Source organism: Jaculus jaculus, chromosome 7 (assembly GCF_020740685.1).
Source record: "Jaculus jaculus isolate mJacJac1 chromosome 7, mJacJac1.mat.Y.cur, whole genome shotgun sequence".
Taxonomy (NCBI): Eukaryota; Metazoa; Chordata; class Mammalia; order Rodentia; family Dipodidae; genus Jaculus; species Jaculus jaculus.
Window position 1 is genome coordinate 10522417 of NC_059108.1, and position 16991 is coordinate 10539407.

The 16991-nt window shown below is 46.2% G+C and overlaps 1 protein-coding gene across 1 annotated transcript in view; it reads right to left on the reverse strand.

Annotated features, from left to right (window-relative positions):
* Positions 1-4809: 4809 nt before the first annotated feature.
* The window catches only part of Flt1 (fms related receptor tyrosine kinase 1), a 207716-nt gene continuing 195534 nt past the window's right edge, over positions 4810-16991 (reverse strand). Inside the window, exons 27-30 of the mRNA XM_045153903.1 lie at positions 15687-15829; positions 12025-12109; positions 9341-9435; positions 4810-7675 (exon numbers count right to left, since the gene is read on the reverse strand). Coding sequence (XP_045009838.1) covers positions 7459-7675; positions 9341-9435; positions 12025-12109; positions 15687-15829 — 540 coding nt within the window. The 3' untranslated portion in view covers positions 4810-7458. The remainder of the gene's footprint in view (positions 7676-9340; positions 9436-12024; positions 12110-15686; positions 15830-16991) is intronic.

Here is a 16991-nt window from a genome sequence, read left to right on the forward strand (position 1 = left end):
GCTGGGTAGGTGTGAAGGACTTCAAGATGCTCTTGTTCCCACTAAAGTGGCTGCAATGTCAGATTCCTGTGAGAATTAAATGAGTTCATAGAACACTTAAAATAGCTTCTGCCCTGTAGGGAGCACCGTCAGTGCAGCAGTGACTAGCTGTCACTGATCCCCAAGCCCCAGGGAATGGAGTGGTATTTGTTTATCAGTTTTTAAAATGGAATTTATTTTATTTGAGAGAGAAAATGGGTGCGCCAGGGCCTTCAGCCACTGCAAAGAGAGACACATGCGTCACTTTGTGCTTCTGGCTTCTGTGGGTCCTGGGGAATTGACCCCAGGGCCTTTGGCTTTGCAGGCAAGCACCTAAACCACTAAGCCATCTCTCTAGCCCTAAAATGGAATTTTAAAAAAGGAATATAGGGAGCAGCCAGGTGTGGTGGTACACGCCTTTAATTCCAGCACTCAGGAGGCAGAGCTGCGTGGATCACTGTGAGTTTGTGGCCACCCTGAAACTACATAGTGAGTTCCAAGTCAGCTTGGGCTAGAATGAAACCCTATCTCAAAAACCAAAAACAAAAGGTAGCCAGGTGTGGTGGCGCACACCTTTTATTCCAGCACTTGGGAGGCAGAGGTAAGTGGATCTCTGTGAGTTCAAGGCCACCCTGAGACTACATAGTGAAGTCCAGGTCAGCATAGGCTAGAGTGAAATGCCACCTTGGAAAACCTAAATAAATAAGGAGTATAGGGGCTGGAGAGATGGTTTAGCCATTAAAAGTGCTTTGTTGCAAAGCCTAACAGCCTGGGTTTGATTCCCCAGTAGCCACGTAAAGCCCAATGCAGAAAGTGGTACACGCATCTGGAGTTCGTTTGCAGTGTTGGGAGTCCCTGGTGCATTCATACTCATGTTGGGCTCTGAAAGGCCCAGTGTGAGGCCTAGTGGAACTTCCTGAGCCTAGCTAAAGTTTAGCTACCTGTCTCTGGCCAGCTAGGACTCAGCAAGACACCTAATGGCTTCTGGCCTGCCACTTCCACATGGCAATTGTAATTACCATTTCAATAGTTAAAGTTTACTATTGGCCCTTTTCCCCCATCCTAAAATCCCCACCTTCGTCCCCAACATGATATAGGCAACTGCTCAGAGTAATAAAGCGAGTTGTTTCTGCGAGTTCCTGCATCGAAAAGACTCCCTGACTCAGTGTGGTTTTTCTCCGACTCAGTGTGGTTTTTCTCCGGTGGCCAGGAGAGGTCTGGGTCGTCCAAAACTCATCAGCCTTCTCAACCCCTAGGGAGGAGCCAGCAGGCCTGGTTCTTCCCTCGGCACTACCTACGTGACCGGGAAGGAGCCCCGCATACTCAGACACACACACTTTCTCTCCCTCTCTCCCCTCACAAAGATAAAAATTAAGAGCAGGAGAGACGGCTCAGTGGTTAAGGCACTTCCCTGCAAAGCCAAATGACCAGTGTTTGATTCCCCAGTGCATACTTAGAGCCAGATGCACAAAGTGGCACATGCATCTAGAGTCCATTTGTAGTGGCTTAGAGGCCCATACCTTTAATCCCAGCACTCAGGAGACATAGGTAGGAGGATCACCATGAGTTCAAGGTCTCCCTGAAACTACACAGTGAATTGCAGGTCAGCCTGGGCTAGAGTGACTGTACCTCGAAAAAACAAAAAATCTGAAACAAAAAGCAGGAAAAAAAAATTTTTTTTAAAGAATAGAGCCAGTCGTGGTGGCACATGCCTTTAATCCCAGCACTCAGGAGGCAGAGGTAGGAGGATCACCATGAGGTCGAGGCCACCCTGAGACTCCATAGCGAATTCCAGGTCAGCCTGAGCTACAGTGAGATCCTACCTTGAAAAACAGGGTGGGGGGAGGAGAATAGAGATGATCCCTGATTTGCAGTGATTGAAATCATTTGTCTACTTTCTGATGCAAAAGTACTATCAGTTTAGTAGAAGCCAAACTTGGAACTTTGAATTTGGATTCTTACCTGGGTTAGCAATATGCCGTCCAGTATATGGAGATGCTGGCCAGTAGTAGTGCCCACAGCCCCTTGACCCCAAGGGGACACCACTAAGAACACAGTGTTCTGTGGAGCTTGGTAGTTAAGAGCATCTTCAATTCATAGTACTTTCAATTGGCCATGGATTTTTCTGGCTATAACCACAACCTACCCATCTTTCTAGATGCATTTCAGATAAGAAACTAATATATTTCAGTTCAAGATTTAAATTTATTCAGTTATTTTGGGTTTTCGAGATAGGGCCTTACTCTAGCCCAGGCTGACCTGGAATTCACTCTGAGTCTCAGGGTGGCCTCGAACTCACGGCGATCCTCCTACCTCTGCCTCCCGTGTGCTGGGATTCAAGGCGTGCGCCACCACGCCTGGCTATCATTGAATTTTATTAATACTGTTGACAGTCCTGGGCCTCGTGTGCCTCCCACACTAGGAGGTGCTCTAGGAGGAAGCTACGTCCCTAGCCCAGCCTTTCTGTGTGTGAATTTTATTTCTGCATGTATACATGTTTGCATGTTCCTGTGAGTGTAGGTACATTGATGAGCACATGTATCAAGACCAGAAGAGACCTCGGGTGTTTCCCTCAGAAACGCCATCCACCTTTTTTTTTTTTTTTCCCCAAAGTAGAGTCTTGCTCTAGCCCAGGCTGACTTGGAATTCACTATGGAGTCTCAGGGTGGCCTCGAACTCAAGGTGATCCTCCTACCTCTGCCTCCCAAGTGCTGGGTCTAAAGGCGTGCACCACCACACCCAGCCATCCACCACTGTTTGAGACAGAATTTCTCACTGGCCTGGAACTAGACACTAGCCACTACCAGGCAAACTACAGCCTCCACTTCCCCAAGACGGGGATTAAGAACAGAAGCCAGCATTCCCAGGATAATATGTGGGTACTGGGAATCATACTCAGTCTTTGGGCTTATGAGGGACTTTACCGACTGAGCTATCTCCTCAGCTCTAACCTTTTTTTTTTTAAACAATTATATGTATGTATGTGTGTGTGTATATATATATATATATGTATATATATATTTTATTTTTTATTTTTTTGAGAGAGAGAGAGAGAGGCAGAGAGAAAGAGAGAATTGGTGCACCAGGGCCTCCAGCCACTGCAAATGATTTGAGACACATGCGCCACCTTGTGCATCTGAGTTATAGGGGTCCTGGGGAATTGCACCAGGGTCCTTCTGTTTTGCAGGCAAACAACTGCTAAATCATCTCTCCAGCTCAGCTCCAGCCTTTCTACTTTTAAATATACATACATATGTGTGTGCGTGCGTGTGTGTGTGTATGCTGGGTGTGGAGGCACATGCCTTTAATCCCAGCACTTGGGAGGCAGAAGGAGGAGGATCACTGTGAGTTTGAGGTCAACCTGAGACAACATAGTAAATTCTAGGTCAGCCTGGGCTAGAGTGAGACCCTACCTCAAAAAACAAACAAAAAATACACACACACACACACACACACACACACACACACACACACACTATTTATTGCAAGTGCATAAGAGAATGGGTATGCCAAGGGCTTTTGGCCACTGTAAATGAACTTCAAATGCATGCACCACTGTGCATCTGGCTTTACAGGGATACTGGAAAATCAAGCCCAAGCCATCAGGCTTTCCAAGCAAGTACCTTTAACTGCCGAGCCATCTCCCCAGCCCTGAGCCTTTCTACTACTTTTAAAGTGGGTTTATAGACGTGTGGGAGGCAGTAGATTTGTTCTTGAGTAGCATACACACATTTAGAAGCCTGTAAATGACCGGGTGTCGCCATGAGCTATAACTGAACACATTTATGTACCACTACCCTGATCAGCTTGGATTTTGTTTTGTTCTTTGTTTTCTTATTTTTCTCCCTTAAATGTGTATAATTCACAAAGTAGAAAGCTGGCTATTCCTGTATTTGGACAGCATCTATTCTTTTTTTCAACAATTCCTGGCGCGTGAAATCCAAAAATCTGGTAATATGTTTAATCTGGTAATGAGTCTAGGGAGGCTTCTGGAGAAAAAAGAACACGAATTCCCAAATGTCCTGTAAGTTCCCAGAGTCATGGGAAAATGTCTAAACCATGACGTGACGCTGGTTCCTGTAGCATTCTTCAAATCATTTGCCCAAATGGGTGACTTGACTCTAGGAAAATCAACTTAGTTTGAGTTTTAGATGTATGCCATCATGTCCAGCTTGGGGAAGGAAAAAAAAAAAAAAAAAGATTTCAGATTCTTGATGGCAAAATGCCTCTTGCCCTCCAGCTAACATTGTTTGTTGAGATTAGTCATTTGTCCCTTATTCTTGCCTTAGTCTCCCACAAAGTAGGTCTAATCCCTCCCCACTTTATTCCTCTAATCAGTCTGCCCCTTTTTAAAAGTTTTTATTTGAGAGAGGCAGAGAGGAAGAGGCAGATAGAGAAGAGACACTCCAGGGCCTTCTGTCCCTGCAAATGAACTCTAGCCGCATGCTCCACTTTGTGTGTCTGGCTTTACGTGGGTACTGGGGAATTGAACCTGGGTCTTTGGCTTTGCAGGCAAGCACCCTAATTGCTGAGCCATCTCTCCAACAACTGACTCCTTTTTTAATATATATATTTTGTTTATATTTTTATTTATTTATTTGAGAGCAACAGAGGAGGAGGCAGAGAGAGAGAGAATGAGCGTGCCAGGGCCTCCAGCCACTGCAGACGAACTCCAGATGCATGCGCCACCTTGTGCAACTGAACTGGGTAATGTGGGTCCTGGGGAATCAAGCCTCGAACCAGGCTGACTCCTTTTTTTCCAGTTATAAGCAAAGCAAGGAGAAAAGGCAGTTGATTTTGAAAGTTAATTTTATTAAATGAAGATAGCATACAAAATACATTCATCATGACTAGAAAGGTAGGAGATCATGTCTTACAGCATATAGTCTTGTATAAAGTAACTTTATAATTCCAGTTTCCTTAAATAGTTATGCACAAAACATACACACACACACATACACATACACATACAGTTGTCCTCCCACCGTCAGTCAAAGAGGCCCTCCTCCTCAGTCAAGCGCAACAGGGCTGGCGAGAGTCTGCTTCATGTTTGGTTTGCTTTATGAGCTGGGAAACAAGGAGCAACTCGGAGGCCTTAGCAATGTTTTTTCAGGATTTGAACAAGTTGGTCTCTTGAGCACCTTTCTGAGCAGATATGGGCTAGCCTGTGGCTTCAATCCCACTGTCAGGCATAGGTTATCTCCTGAAGGCTGGATGAAGGCGCTGGTTCTTAGTGTTGTTTTGTTTTGAACAGCATGTGGTTTTGACAGTTTTAGCCCCCAGGGCTATTTCTATGATCAAGCCTTCTGTGCTTAGGTGTGTGTGTTATTGCTCCTATCTCTATGGTAAGACTGATGGAGCCCCCCCCTTTTTGTTTTGGATGATAGACTCTAAACCTGAGTCCTTAATCTTAGTGACAGAGTTCTACAAGATTGATTTTTTCACTTTTGGAAAAATTGCATTTACTCGTAATGATTGTGAATTCAGTTGTTACGATGAAAATGATAATAGGAATAGCTAAGGCTTTTTTAAAATCAGTAATTGCTGCATTCTTATCTGATCTGAAAAAAAAAAAAAACACAACAGGACTGAGCTCTTTGACTTTGTGGGACCTCTGTCTAATCACCTCATCAATTCTGTGATCATCTGGCTTGGAGCGTGGGGGAAAAAAAGAGAAAGAACGAAGATGTTCCTCCTCTTTTGGCCCTACTGATTTAATGCAGTTTCAAGTCAAAAGGCCTGCCTCCCTCCTCTGATGGGGTCGAAGAGTCTTCGAGGGCTACCCTCAGGTGCCCAGTAGGCTTGTAGTGACTCCCCAGCATCTCCCCCCCCCCCCATAAACCCCATGGTTCAGAGGGGAGGAGGCATCCATTCTGCCGGTACTCAGAGTTCTTTGCCAAGCTTGGAAGGAAGCTCCCCAGAAACAAGTTCTCACTGATGACTGCCCAGCCATCACTAACACCGCAGGGGCATGTGGTCTAAACACACAGACTGTCGCTGCTCAGACAGCATCTAGCATAGGCAGGTTAAGGACCCAGGACCCCGTTGATCTCAGTCCTTGAAATAGAAGCACTTTCTCTACCCTGTCTCCCGTTTCCCTGTTCCCATCATCCTCAGGACCAAGGCAAGGTCCCAAACAGATGGCAATAGGATCTTTCCCCCTCCTAGATGGACTGTTAATTGGTATCCTGAGTCCCAGCTAGAGAAGGATCTGGCATAAATTATGTTAATTACCTTTTTTCACCCTCAACATAAAGTGCTTAATAATCGTTGGCTAATGCTCTCACACCCTTTCAGCTTGGCTTCGGATGGTGGGATTCACGTCAAGGCAAAAGGAAACCTGAGAGGTGAGTTGGTTGGGCTAGTGTGCATGGAATTTGCATTCTGCCGCGTTGGGTTTTAGCCCATCAGGGGAGTCCCCCCTCCCCCCCAGCTTCCTTGTATAGCTGACTGAATAAAACCAGGTAACACAAAACTGTCTTTATATATTAGTACTTGAAATAAAATCTGGCTTTATAAAAACGTGGCTTTAAGCCCAACAGTAGACAACCCTATTAGATCAAACTGGGCTCCTTAGCTTCCTGTGAGTTACATGCTAAGTGTCCGGCCACCAAGCTCTGGGTAAGTTCTCAGTGCATCTCACTGGAGGGGCCAGCGGTGGTTGAAGCACAGGCTCAGGGCTGAGTGCTGCCTTCAGTGCTATAAATGAAAATACACCTTGGATGGTCATGCTGCAGTCTCACAAGGAATTTAGGATTTACTTTAGTTCCAAAGGGTGTTGGTCCTTAGCTCCCAGGATCCAGAAAATGTGTCACGCCACCCCCCTTCTGCCCTGCCTGCTCCTGGCAGGGTGCCCGAAAAGTCTGTGGGTCTGTGGGCAGAGCCTCCTTGTCCCACCCCACGTGACACATCTCCTTATCTCTCTCACGCCTCCTGTTTTCTCTCTTCTCCCTCATCTGTTTTTCTTCATCTCCTTCCAGGTCTTAGGTTTGCTTGAGGACTCCAGAGACACTGCATACATAGGTCAGCACATCAATGCCTTGAGCCAAAGCGCTGTCTGTAGCTGCTGGTGCCACGGCTGGAGGGGGATGTCACATTGGGTGATGTGGCTAATGGATCTCCCGCACCCTGCTATCCTATGGCCCTGAGGCCTTGGGGGTTGGAGCAGGTGGGTCCTTGGGCTTAGAGAGGATTTCTGTAATCCAAGGAATCATGTGAGGATCGAGCGGTAGTGTTATTCACTTGTCACTATTTCTCTATCTGAGATTACATTCTTGTTAGTCAAAAAAAAAAAAAAAAAGGCACTATTAAAAGTCACAAAGAGCAGATAGCTCCTGTGAAAAGGTACAGGTGTAAACTCATATATGTATAATACTGGCAGAAGCTAGTTTCTGGGGATAGCTACACATGTGCTTTTACCAAGAAGCCTTGTCTCAAGCATTAGGCAGGTGGGGAGGAATACAGGACCACCGAGTTGTAGTCTGGGGGCGGAGAGCAGCAAGAATCCTTTCCCAGCTCCGAGTGGTCATGCAGAGATTTGATGTCCAGCTCCAAGAGGTCATGCAGAGATTTGCCGTGGCCACAGCTGGAAAAGCAGAAGCTGGGCCTGGGGACATCTGAAAGCACTGACTCCTTGCTTTGACTTGTCACTCCGAAGCTAAAGAAGGAGAAAAAAAATAAAGTAGAAGAAAGGTTTCTCAAATACACTAAACCCACTCTTCTGGTAGCTCATCTTCTCCACAACTGTTGTGGAGCTCCATCTCGATCTGGGCTCGGATTTTCTGTGTTCAACATGACACACGCCACCCTTATTCCAGCTTGCTGTCACTGGGCAGAGAAAGGCTTCCCAGTGGTGGAGATGGAATGTTTGAGATAGCCCAAAACCACGATTCCTGATGCACAGGAACTCCAAGACCTGGAAACAGCCCTCTCCTGTTTGGGAGTCAAATAGCTTCTATGGTCAATGATGGTTAACCTCAGTTGTCAATTTAATAGGATTCAGACAAAGTTATTTATTTATTTGAGAGAAAAAGCGAGCGAGAGAGAGAGAGAGAGAGAGAGAGAGAGAATGGGTGCACCGGGGCCTCCTGCCACTGCAACAAACTCTGGATGCTTGTGCCACCTTGTGCATCTGGCTTTATGTGGGTCCTGAGGAATCAAACTCAGGTCCTTGGGCTTTGCAGACAAGCAATCACCTTATCCACTGAGCTATCTCTCCAGCCCTCAATAGTATTTTGAATCACATGGAAACGAGTCTCTGGGCATGTCTAGGAGGGATTTTTTTTTTTGAGGGAGGGCCTCACTCTAGGAATTCACTATGTAGTCTCAGGGTGGCCTTGAACTCACAGTGATCTTCCTACCTCTGCCTCCCAAGTGCTGGGATTAAAGGCATGTGCCACCATGCCCGGCTAGGGGGGATTTTTCAAATTTTTTTTAATTTAATTTATTTGAGAGAGATACATAAATAAGCAGGTAGAGAGAGAGAAAGAGAGAGAGAGAGAGAGAATGGGTGCACCAGGGCCTCAAGCCACTGCAAACAAACTCCAGATGCATGTGCCTCCTTGTGCATCTGGTTTATGTGGGTCCTGGGGGATAGAACATGGGTCCCCAGGCTTCATAGGCCTTAACTGCTAAGCCATCCCTCCAGGCTTATAGCTTGATTTTGAATAGCCACTAAAGGTTTCCCAGGGCCAGTTCAATTGGGGGACAGTAGAACGTTTCAGAGGTGAAGCGTAGTGGTTAGTCCCTAAGTCACTGGGGTAAGGCCTTCAGGAGAACTGTGGCGCTCTGGCCCTTCTCCTTCTTTCTTTTTTTCCTCCTGGTCATGAAGTGACCAGTTTGGTCTACCTCATCCTCATAGCCATTACCATCCAAAACCCTCATCCGAAGCCCAAAGCAATGGGGTCCTCCTGACCTTGGACTGGAATCTCCAGAACTGTGAGCTTCCGACCTGACATTAGTAATGTGCTCTTTCTGTTCAACCCCTGCCAGGCCGGGGGCCGGAAATGGGGAGCACTGCTGAGGGCACCGGGCTCCTTTCCACGGAGGGCTGCTGTCCCCCACACCTGACTTCGCTGTCTTGGCAAGAATGCCCTGCATGTCCCCCTTCAGTCCCATTCTCCCTGTGCAGATCCTGGGGCTTACCTGCCCCATCTTGCTCCCCCAACCCCCACAGTCTTAGTCTTTGGAGAGAAGAGGGAAGCTTTTCCCACATTGCCTAAACGCCATCATGCAGGAGGTCAAGCAGCCTAAGAGAGCCTCCATTAAGCCGGCTCCCCTCTCTCCCCCACCCCGTCATTTAGGAAAGATGCCGCTGCCTTACTCGGTCCTCAGCGAGGCTCTGGGCTTGCTCTCCGTCCAGGTGAAGCGCTTCAGCAAGGGAGAAGTCAGCAGGGTGCCCTTGTCCACCTGGCAACCCTGCGCGGGGGGGGGGGGGGATGGAAGATTAACACTTGCCTGGCCCAGAAGGTTCCATGCCAAGTAGGGGATGACCCTGGGCTGGACCTCAGTTGTAATGCCTGCCTAGCAACACACAGCATTTTCTTCATAAAGGCAACTAACTATACAGACTCTTCAGGGACAGTGACACCCACCTATTCCTAGTGACTTTGAGGCCCTTCTCCCTGAAGGTGAAGTAAATAAGAGGGAAAACTGCAGGGAACAGTATATTTAGTATATTCTATAGGAAAACTTTTAGGCAAATGAGCACATAGTTATATTAAAACTCATCTTGGTGCACAGAGTGGCACATGTGTCTGGAGTTCATTTGCAATGACAGGAGGCCCTGGAACCCCCCTCCTCCTTGCAAATAAATTGTATATACATACACACACACACACACACACACACACACACACACACACATATACATAGTTTGTTTGTTTGTTTTAAGGTTGGTTCTTGTGCTAGCCCAGGCTGACCTGGAAATTGCTATGTAGTCTCAGGGTGGCCTTGAACTCATAGCAATCCTCCTACCTCTGCCTCCCAAATGCTGAAAATATAAATTAAAAAAAAAAACAAAAACATCTTGAAGTTGGCTATTTGGTAGCCACGATATGTGAAACTTCAAGGAAATTATAAAAATGTAGTTCAATTTTTTTCTTGGAAAGTCTATGGAATTTTCATGCCCTTTTGGTCATAGTTTCCAGAAATGGCGTGTCCTTTGCAAATTGTGTTTAGCCTGGGATTTTATGCATACTGTTCATTGTTCTGTTAATACAGTATGTTCTGGTGGGTATATTCCACTTTTTTTTTTTTTTTTTTTTGAGGCAGGGTCTGACTGTAGTCCCAGGCTGGCCTTGAACTCACAGTGATCCTTCTACCTCTGCCTCCTACGTGCTGGGATTAAAGGCATGCACCACAATGCCCAGCTCTTTTTGTTTGGTTTTTCAAGGCAGGGTCTGGCTCTAGCCCGGGCTGACCTGGAATTCACTCTGTAGTCTCAGGGTGGCCTTGAACTCATAGCAATCCTCCTACTCAAAAAGTCCTTTCTGAAGCCAGGCATGGTGGTGCATGCTTTTAATCTCAGCACTTGGGAGGCAAAGGTAGGAGGATCACTGTGAGTTTGAGGCCACCCTGAGACTACAGAGTTAATTTCAGGTCAGCCTGGACCAGAGCGGGACCCTACCTTGAAAAACCAAAACAAAAACAAAAACAGAAATAAACAAACCAAAGAAAACCCACTTTTTTGATTAAAGGTGTGGGCCACCATGCCTGGCCTATTCCACATTTTGTTCCTGCTTCCCTCTGATGCTGTTACTGAGCTGTTAACATATCATGACCTATGCAAATAAGGAAGCGGTCATGATTCTGCACCTATTAGGGTTAGGATTGCCAGGTTTTACTCAGTATTATTTCCTTGGACTTGAATCAATGTACCAAGCCGCAAACCAAAACCCTCATCTGCCTTAGCCTGGCATTCTGCAGCTTAAAATTTAAATGTTTTCATATTTAGGTCACCCTGTCCCTTTATTTTATGTGTCTGACAAGGTCTTCGTAGCTGTTAAGAATGATGGTGCTTGGGTCAAGGCCACACAGATTAGTGACCACCCTTTGGTCTGCCAGCCTCCTTGTGGGTCAAGGCCATTGCCAGTGTTTCTCGGGCTTCCACGTGCACAGGACCTTCAGAGGATCTGTGACAAGGTGGTGTCTGAGCTGGTGGCTGTCGGTAGGACCTGAGAGCTGGTTTTCTGGCTGGATCTTGGAAGTGTAGCATTGCGTGTCTGCAGAGCTCACTTGGAGCAAAGCATCTGCCACACCAGCAGTGGGCTCCTCCAGCCTTGCTCATCCTCTCAACCCCACTCCAGGGCTTTAAAGAGAGGCACTGATGGAAGCCTTCTGTTTCCCAGGCCACCCTGGTGCACTTCTGCCAGTGAGTCTAGATACGTGTGTTTCAGCCTGCAAAGCCTCAGGGTGAAGGGCGCCTCCATCTACGTGGGCTTCTTCCCAAGGCTGCTGCTACACTGGAAGGCTCGGCTGCCCACACGAAGAACTCGCTAGGAGTTCCCTGACTGTGGACGAGGAGGCAGCCGCGACAGCCTACAAGCTTGCAAACACATGCCGATGTTTCCCGAGGGGCTGAGTTCCTACCTAATTCCAGAGGATAAGTGCAGGAAGCCCCTGGGGAGCTGGTGGGCTAGATTGAACCCCGGAGTGAATTCTGGGCCATCTTTTTTTTTAAAAAAAATATTTTATTATTTATTTGAGAGAGAGAATGGGCATAACAGGGCCTCCAGCCACTGCAAATGAACTCCAGACACATGTGCCACCTTGTGTATCTGCGTTATGTGGGTCCTGGAGAACTGACCTGGGTCCTTTGGCTTTGCATGCAAGCGCCTTAACCGCTAAGCCATCTCTCCAGCCCTGGAATTCTTTTTTCAAATAAGCTCTACACAGCTAAGTTAGGTTGTCTATCCCGCTGGTTGCTGGCCCTCACTGACCAAAAGCTGTTCCTGGTTGGTGTTTGGACAAAGGCTTCTGTCGGGGTAACTTAGCATTGGGACTTACATCAAACATGGAGGTGGCGTTTGGTGAAAGCTCTTCGAACGTTGTGATTCTTTCCAGGCTCATGAATTTGAAAGCATTTACATATCTAGAGTAATCAAGACAGGGAAAATAGACACAGCTTTGATTAGCCAGGAGATCGGAGACCCCACGTGGACCCCAGCTAAGACGGACAAACTGGGGAACTCTTGTAGCTGTTTCCTCCACCCCTAGAAAGCCTCATGCTAACCCCTGTCTCTTCCTCCCATGGTTGTCAATTCCCATTCTATAGTTTTCAGCCAAACCCCAGCAAGCGGGGATCATTCTAGTTCCTTGTAGAATCAGAAAATGTCAGGCCTAGATGAATGTGAGGCATCATCTGGCCCTGGCCTGTGTGCTTGGTGACACACAAGGAAGAGCTGCCCCAGGAAGAAATAAGACTTTATCTTATCACTTAGAGCTGCCTACTTCCTCAATGGATGTGGAGTGACAAAAAAAAAAACGTAACCATAGCCGATTTCACTGCATAATCAGTGCAGAGCCCATCTTGTACATGATTACACACTGGGAGAAATGAGGTGTATTTGGAATATTTCTTTGTCCTTCACTTATTCTTTTTTGTGGGTGACCTATTGGAAAGACAATCAGGGATATCCACAGGACGGTTACTCACAGGCAAGTTTACCCTTCAGTGAGATCCTCTGGTCTGATAGTCTGTCACTGCAAGGCCCAAGGTCTTAAGCAAGCAACCTACTGGGCCCTGGCTAAGCAGCACAGTACAAGGGCTGAAATCACACCCGCCTCTCACCTCAGCTCCACCCAGCCAGGCCTTGCCATGCTATTGAGTCTGCTTTACTCATCTTTAAAATATGTGTATATTATATATAGGGCTGGAGAGTTGGCTTAGTGGTTAAGTGCTTGCCTGTGAAGCCTAAGGACCCCAGTTCAAGGCTCGATTCCCCAGGACCCACGTTAGCCAGATGCACAAGGGGGCTCACACATCTGGAGTTCGTTTGCAGTGGCTGGAGGCCCTGGGGTGCCCATTCTCTCTCTATATTTGCCTCTTTCTCTCTCTGTCTGTCACTCTCAAATAAATAAATAAAAATAAATTTAAAAAATTACATTTTATTAGGTTGATATTGTATATATGTAATTACAATGATTGTAATGGGGAGGTAATATGATGGAGAATGGAATTTCAAACGGGAAAGTGTGGGGGTGGGGAGAGAGGGAATTACCATGGGATATATTTTATAATCATGAAAAATGTTAATAAAAATTAAAAAAAAATTACATTTTATAATCATGGAAAATGTTAATAAAAATTTTAAAAAAATTACATATATATATATACACACACACACATATTTGTAAGCAGAGAGAGTATGGGTGTGCCAAGGCCTCCAGCCACTGCAAATGAACTCCAGATGCATCACCACTTATGTACATCTGGCTTTCTGTGGGTACTGGGGAACTGAACCCAGGTTGTTAGGCTTTGCAGGCAAGCACCTTAACTGCTGAGCCATCTCTCCAGCCCTGGTTTTCTCATCTTTAAAACTTCTGCACCAGCCTCTTGGGGCAGCTGTCAGGTGTGAGCTGTGATGTTGACCCGTCACCATCATAGTTCTGGTTACCTACTGGATGTCTTTGAAACCTGTCACGGCGGACTAGCAATATTTTCTGAAAATCGTGCCTCATTGCCATTCCTCCCCTAAGGGCAGAATCAAGGTCAAGGCCCAACAGCTATGCCTCCTGCAGATAAAAAACCCTCCAATGGTCCCCAAAGGGGTCCTAACTGCATAGAGACTTGGAGGGAGGGTCAGGACAGACTCCTGGATTAGAAAGTTGATTCTGGTTTTTTTTTTTTTCCTTTTTTATACTTTTTTTTGGTGTAATTTTCCAAAATTTTCTACAGTGGCCACATGCGATTGTCAAAGTGCAGTGGGGGAGTGACATCAAAAAGAATAGAAAAACGGTACAGTCACATTTTGAGAAAAAAATAATTGTTCTGTAATACATTATCGTGTATATTCAATAGAATCTCAGTTTCATAAAACAAAAAGTTTATAGGGAAAGACTGACAGACATAAGATTGTTATCAGCGTTTAGCACAGGAAATGTGATTTAATTTTATTTATTTTTTTTAGTGGCCTGATTGGAAGTTTATTTCTCTCATTGTGCAGCTACTCAGGCGAGGCTGGTCACCCGCTCTGCATGTCATTATCTCAGCTCAGTAAGAAAAAGATGGTGAAGAATAAGAAGATTCCTTGCACACAATGCAGGTCGGAGCGCATGCGTCACTTCAAACGTGCCAGTGCATTGGTGAGAACACGTGCACGTGGCATCCTCCAGCCTCAGGTCAGGCTGGGCAGCAGTGCCTCTAGTTAGGTCTGACTGGTTTTTTTTTGTTGTTCTTCTTTGTTTGTTTTCAGGGCAGGGTCTCGAGATCCTCTAGCCCAGCCTGAGCTGGAATTCACTATATAGTCTCAGGGCGGCCTCAAATTCCTAACGCTCATCCTTCCTCTGCCTCCCGAGTGCTGAGATTAAAGGCGTGAGCCATCATGGCCCACTCTAAAGAATTTCTTCGGTGGAATTATGCAAAAGAATGTCCTTCTTATAAGATCCACACTAAAATACTCAGGGGCTAAGGAGATGGCTTAGTAGGGAAAGAAACTCACTGGCAAAGCCCGCTGGCCTGGGTTCAATTCCCCAGTACCCACGTAAAGCTTGATGCACAGAGTGGAACGTGTGTCTGGGGTACCCATGCCCTCCCTTCCCTCTTCTTCCTCTCCCTCTCTCTTTCCTTTCCCTCTTTGCTTGCTCACCAATAAATAAATAAACTAATACTTAGGGGCAAAGTCTCATAATGCTGTATGTCTTATTAAAATGGTTTAGAACAGGGCTGAAGAGATGGCTTAGTGGTTAAGGCACATGCCTGTGAAGCCTAAGAACCCAGGTTCGACTCTGCAGGTCCCACATAAGCCAGATGCACATGGTGATGCACGCATCTGGAGTTTGTTTGCAGTGCCTAGAGGCCCTGGAGGCCCATTCTCACTCCCTCTCTCCCTCTCTGTCTCTAATAAATCTTAAAAAGAAAATAGAGCTGGGCGTAGTGGTGCACACCTTTACTCTCGGCACTCAAGAGGTAGAGGTAGGAGGATCGCTGTGAGTTCGAAGCCACCCTGAGACTCTGTAGTGAATTCCAGGTCAGCCTAGGCTAGAGTGAAACCCTACCTTGAAAAACAAAACAAAAAAATAGCTGGGTGTGGTGGCACAAGCCTTTAATTTCAGCACTCAGGAGGCGGAGGTAGGAGGATCGCTGTGAGTTCGAGGCCACCCTAAGAATACAAAGTGAGAATACAGAGTGAATTCCAGGTCAGCCTGGGCTAAAGTGAGACCCTACCTTGGAAAAAACAAAACAAAACAAAACAAAAAATGGTGCAGAACAAAGACAAGTGTGTGTCCCCACAATCTCACAGAGTATATAGACAAAGGGTAAGAAAATGTCTACAATGGCCGAGTTCAGGATGTAGAAGAGGTACTGATTCTGTCTTTTTTTCTTTCTGTCCTTCCTTCCTCCTCCCTTTTGTCCTCTCTCCCTCTCCCCACCCCCCTTCTTCTTTTTCTCTTTCTCTCTTTCTTTTCTTTTCAAAGTTCTGTTATAAAGTTGGGGGACCAGGTCTTACCTGACATCATCAGAGCTTCCAGAACTAAACTTTGGAGTTGAAATACTGTCCTTGAAAAAGTCCTCCGGGAAGGCAGGAGCCGAGTAGGTGAACCCACTGTTTCGGGTCAAGATGGCGTTCAGTGGGATGTAGTCTTTACCATCCTAAGATAACAGAGAGAGAGCTCTGGTTATAAAACTTTCTCCTTCAGCCAATTTCTGTGACATATTCTGTCAAGTTCATCTATGTTATTTGCATAATATTACTTATATTTTGAAACAGTCTTTCTTTCTCTCACATACACACACACACTTTTATAATTTTTTTTTAATGAGAGAGAGAGAATTGGCATGCCAGGGCCTCCAGCCACTGAAATCACACTCCACACGTGTGCATGTGTGACCGCACACGCTTGCATCACCTTGTGTGTCTGGCTTGTGTGTGGTGGGATCTGGGGGATCAAACATGGGTCCTCAGGCTTTGCAAGCAAGCATCTTAGCTGGTAAGCCATCTCTCCAGCCCACACACATACTTGAAAGAAATTATTATTATTTATTATTGATTTTTTTTAATAAAACGGCTGTACTCTTAGACACTCCCCCATCCCCACCCACTTCTGCTGAGGGTCTCCTTTAGTGAAGTTATTGATATTCATTGTGGGGACCGAGAGGCCTCGGTCAATCTCTGAGGCTCTTACCATCTTTCTGCCCCCTCTTCCACAATGTTCCCCGAGCCTTGGTGGGGAAGATGGAGATCTGATTTAGTGTCACTTTCTCTGTGGACTCCAGACCTCCAATGTGATGAGGTTTGAGTGCCCACAGTGTACATTGCCATCTCCCTGGAACTGGTTCCAAGGCTGGCCACGAGAGTAGCATTCATGTCACCACTTCTGCTATAGTGACTTCTGGGCCAGGGCAGATGAGATAGAAGTGCCTATCTCAAGCCAGGCATGGTGGCACATGCCTTTAATCCCGGCACTCACACTCGGGGGACAGAGGTAGGAGGATGGTTGTGAGTTCAAGGCCACCCTGAGACTACATAGTGAATTCCAGGTCAGCCTGGGCTACAGTGAGACCCTACCTTGAGAAAAAAAAAAAAAAAGAGTGACCTATCTCATGGTAGTTGGAATTCTCACACTCTCTTCTTCTTCTGTTTTTTTTTTTTAAATATTTTTAAAATGTGTTTATTTCATCTGTTTGAGAGAGAGAGGCAGACACAGAGAATGAATGGGTATACCAGGGCCTCTGGCCACTGCAAAATGGACTCCAGACACATGGACTACCTTGTGCATTTGGTTTACATGGGTTCTGGGGAATTGAACCTGGG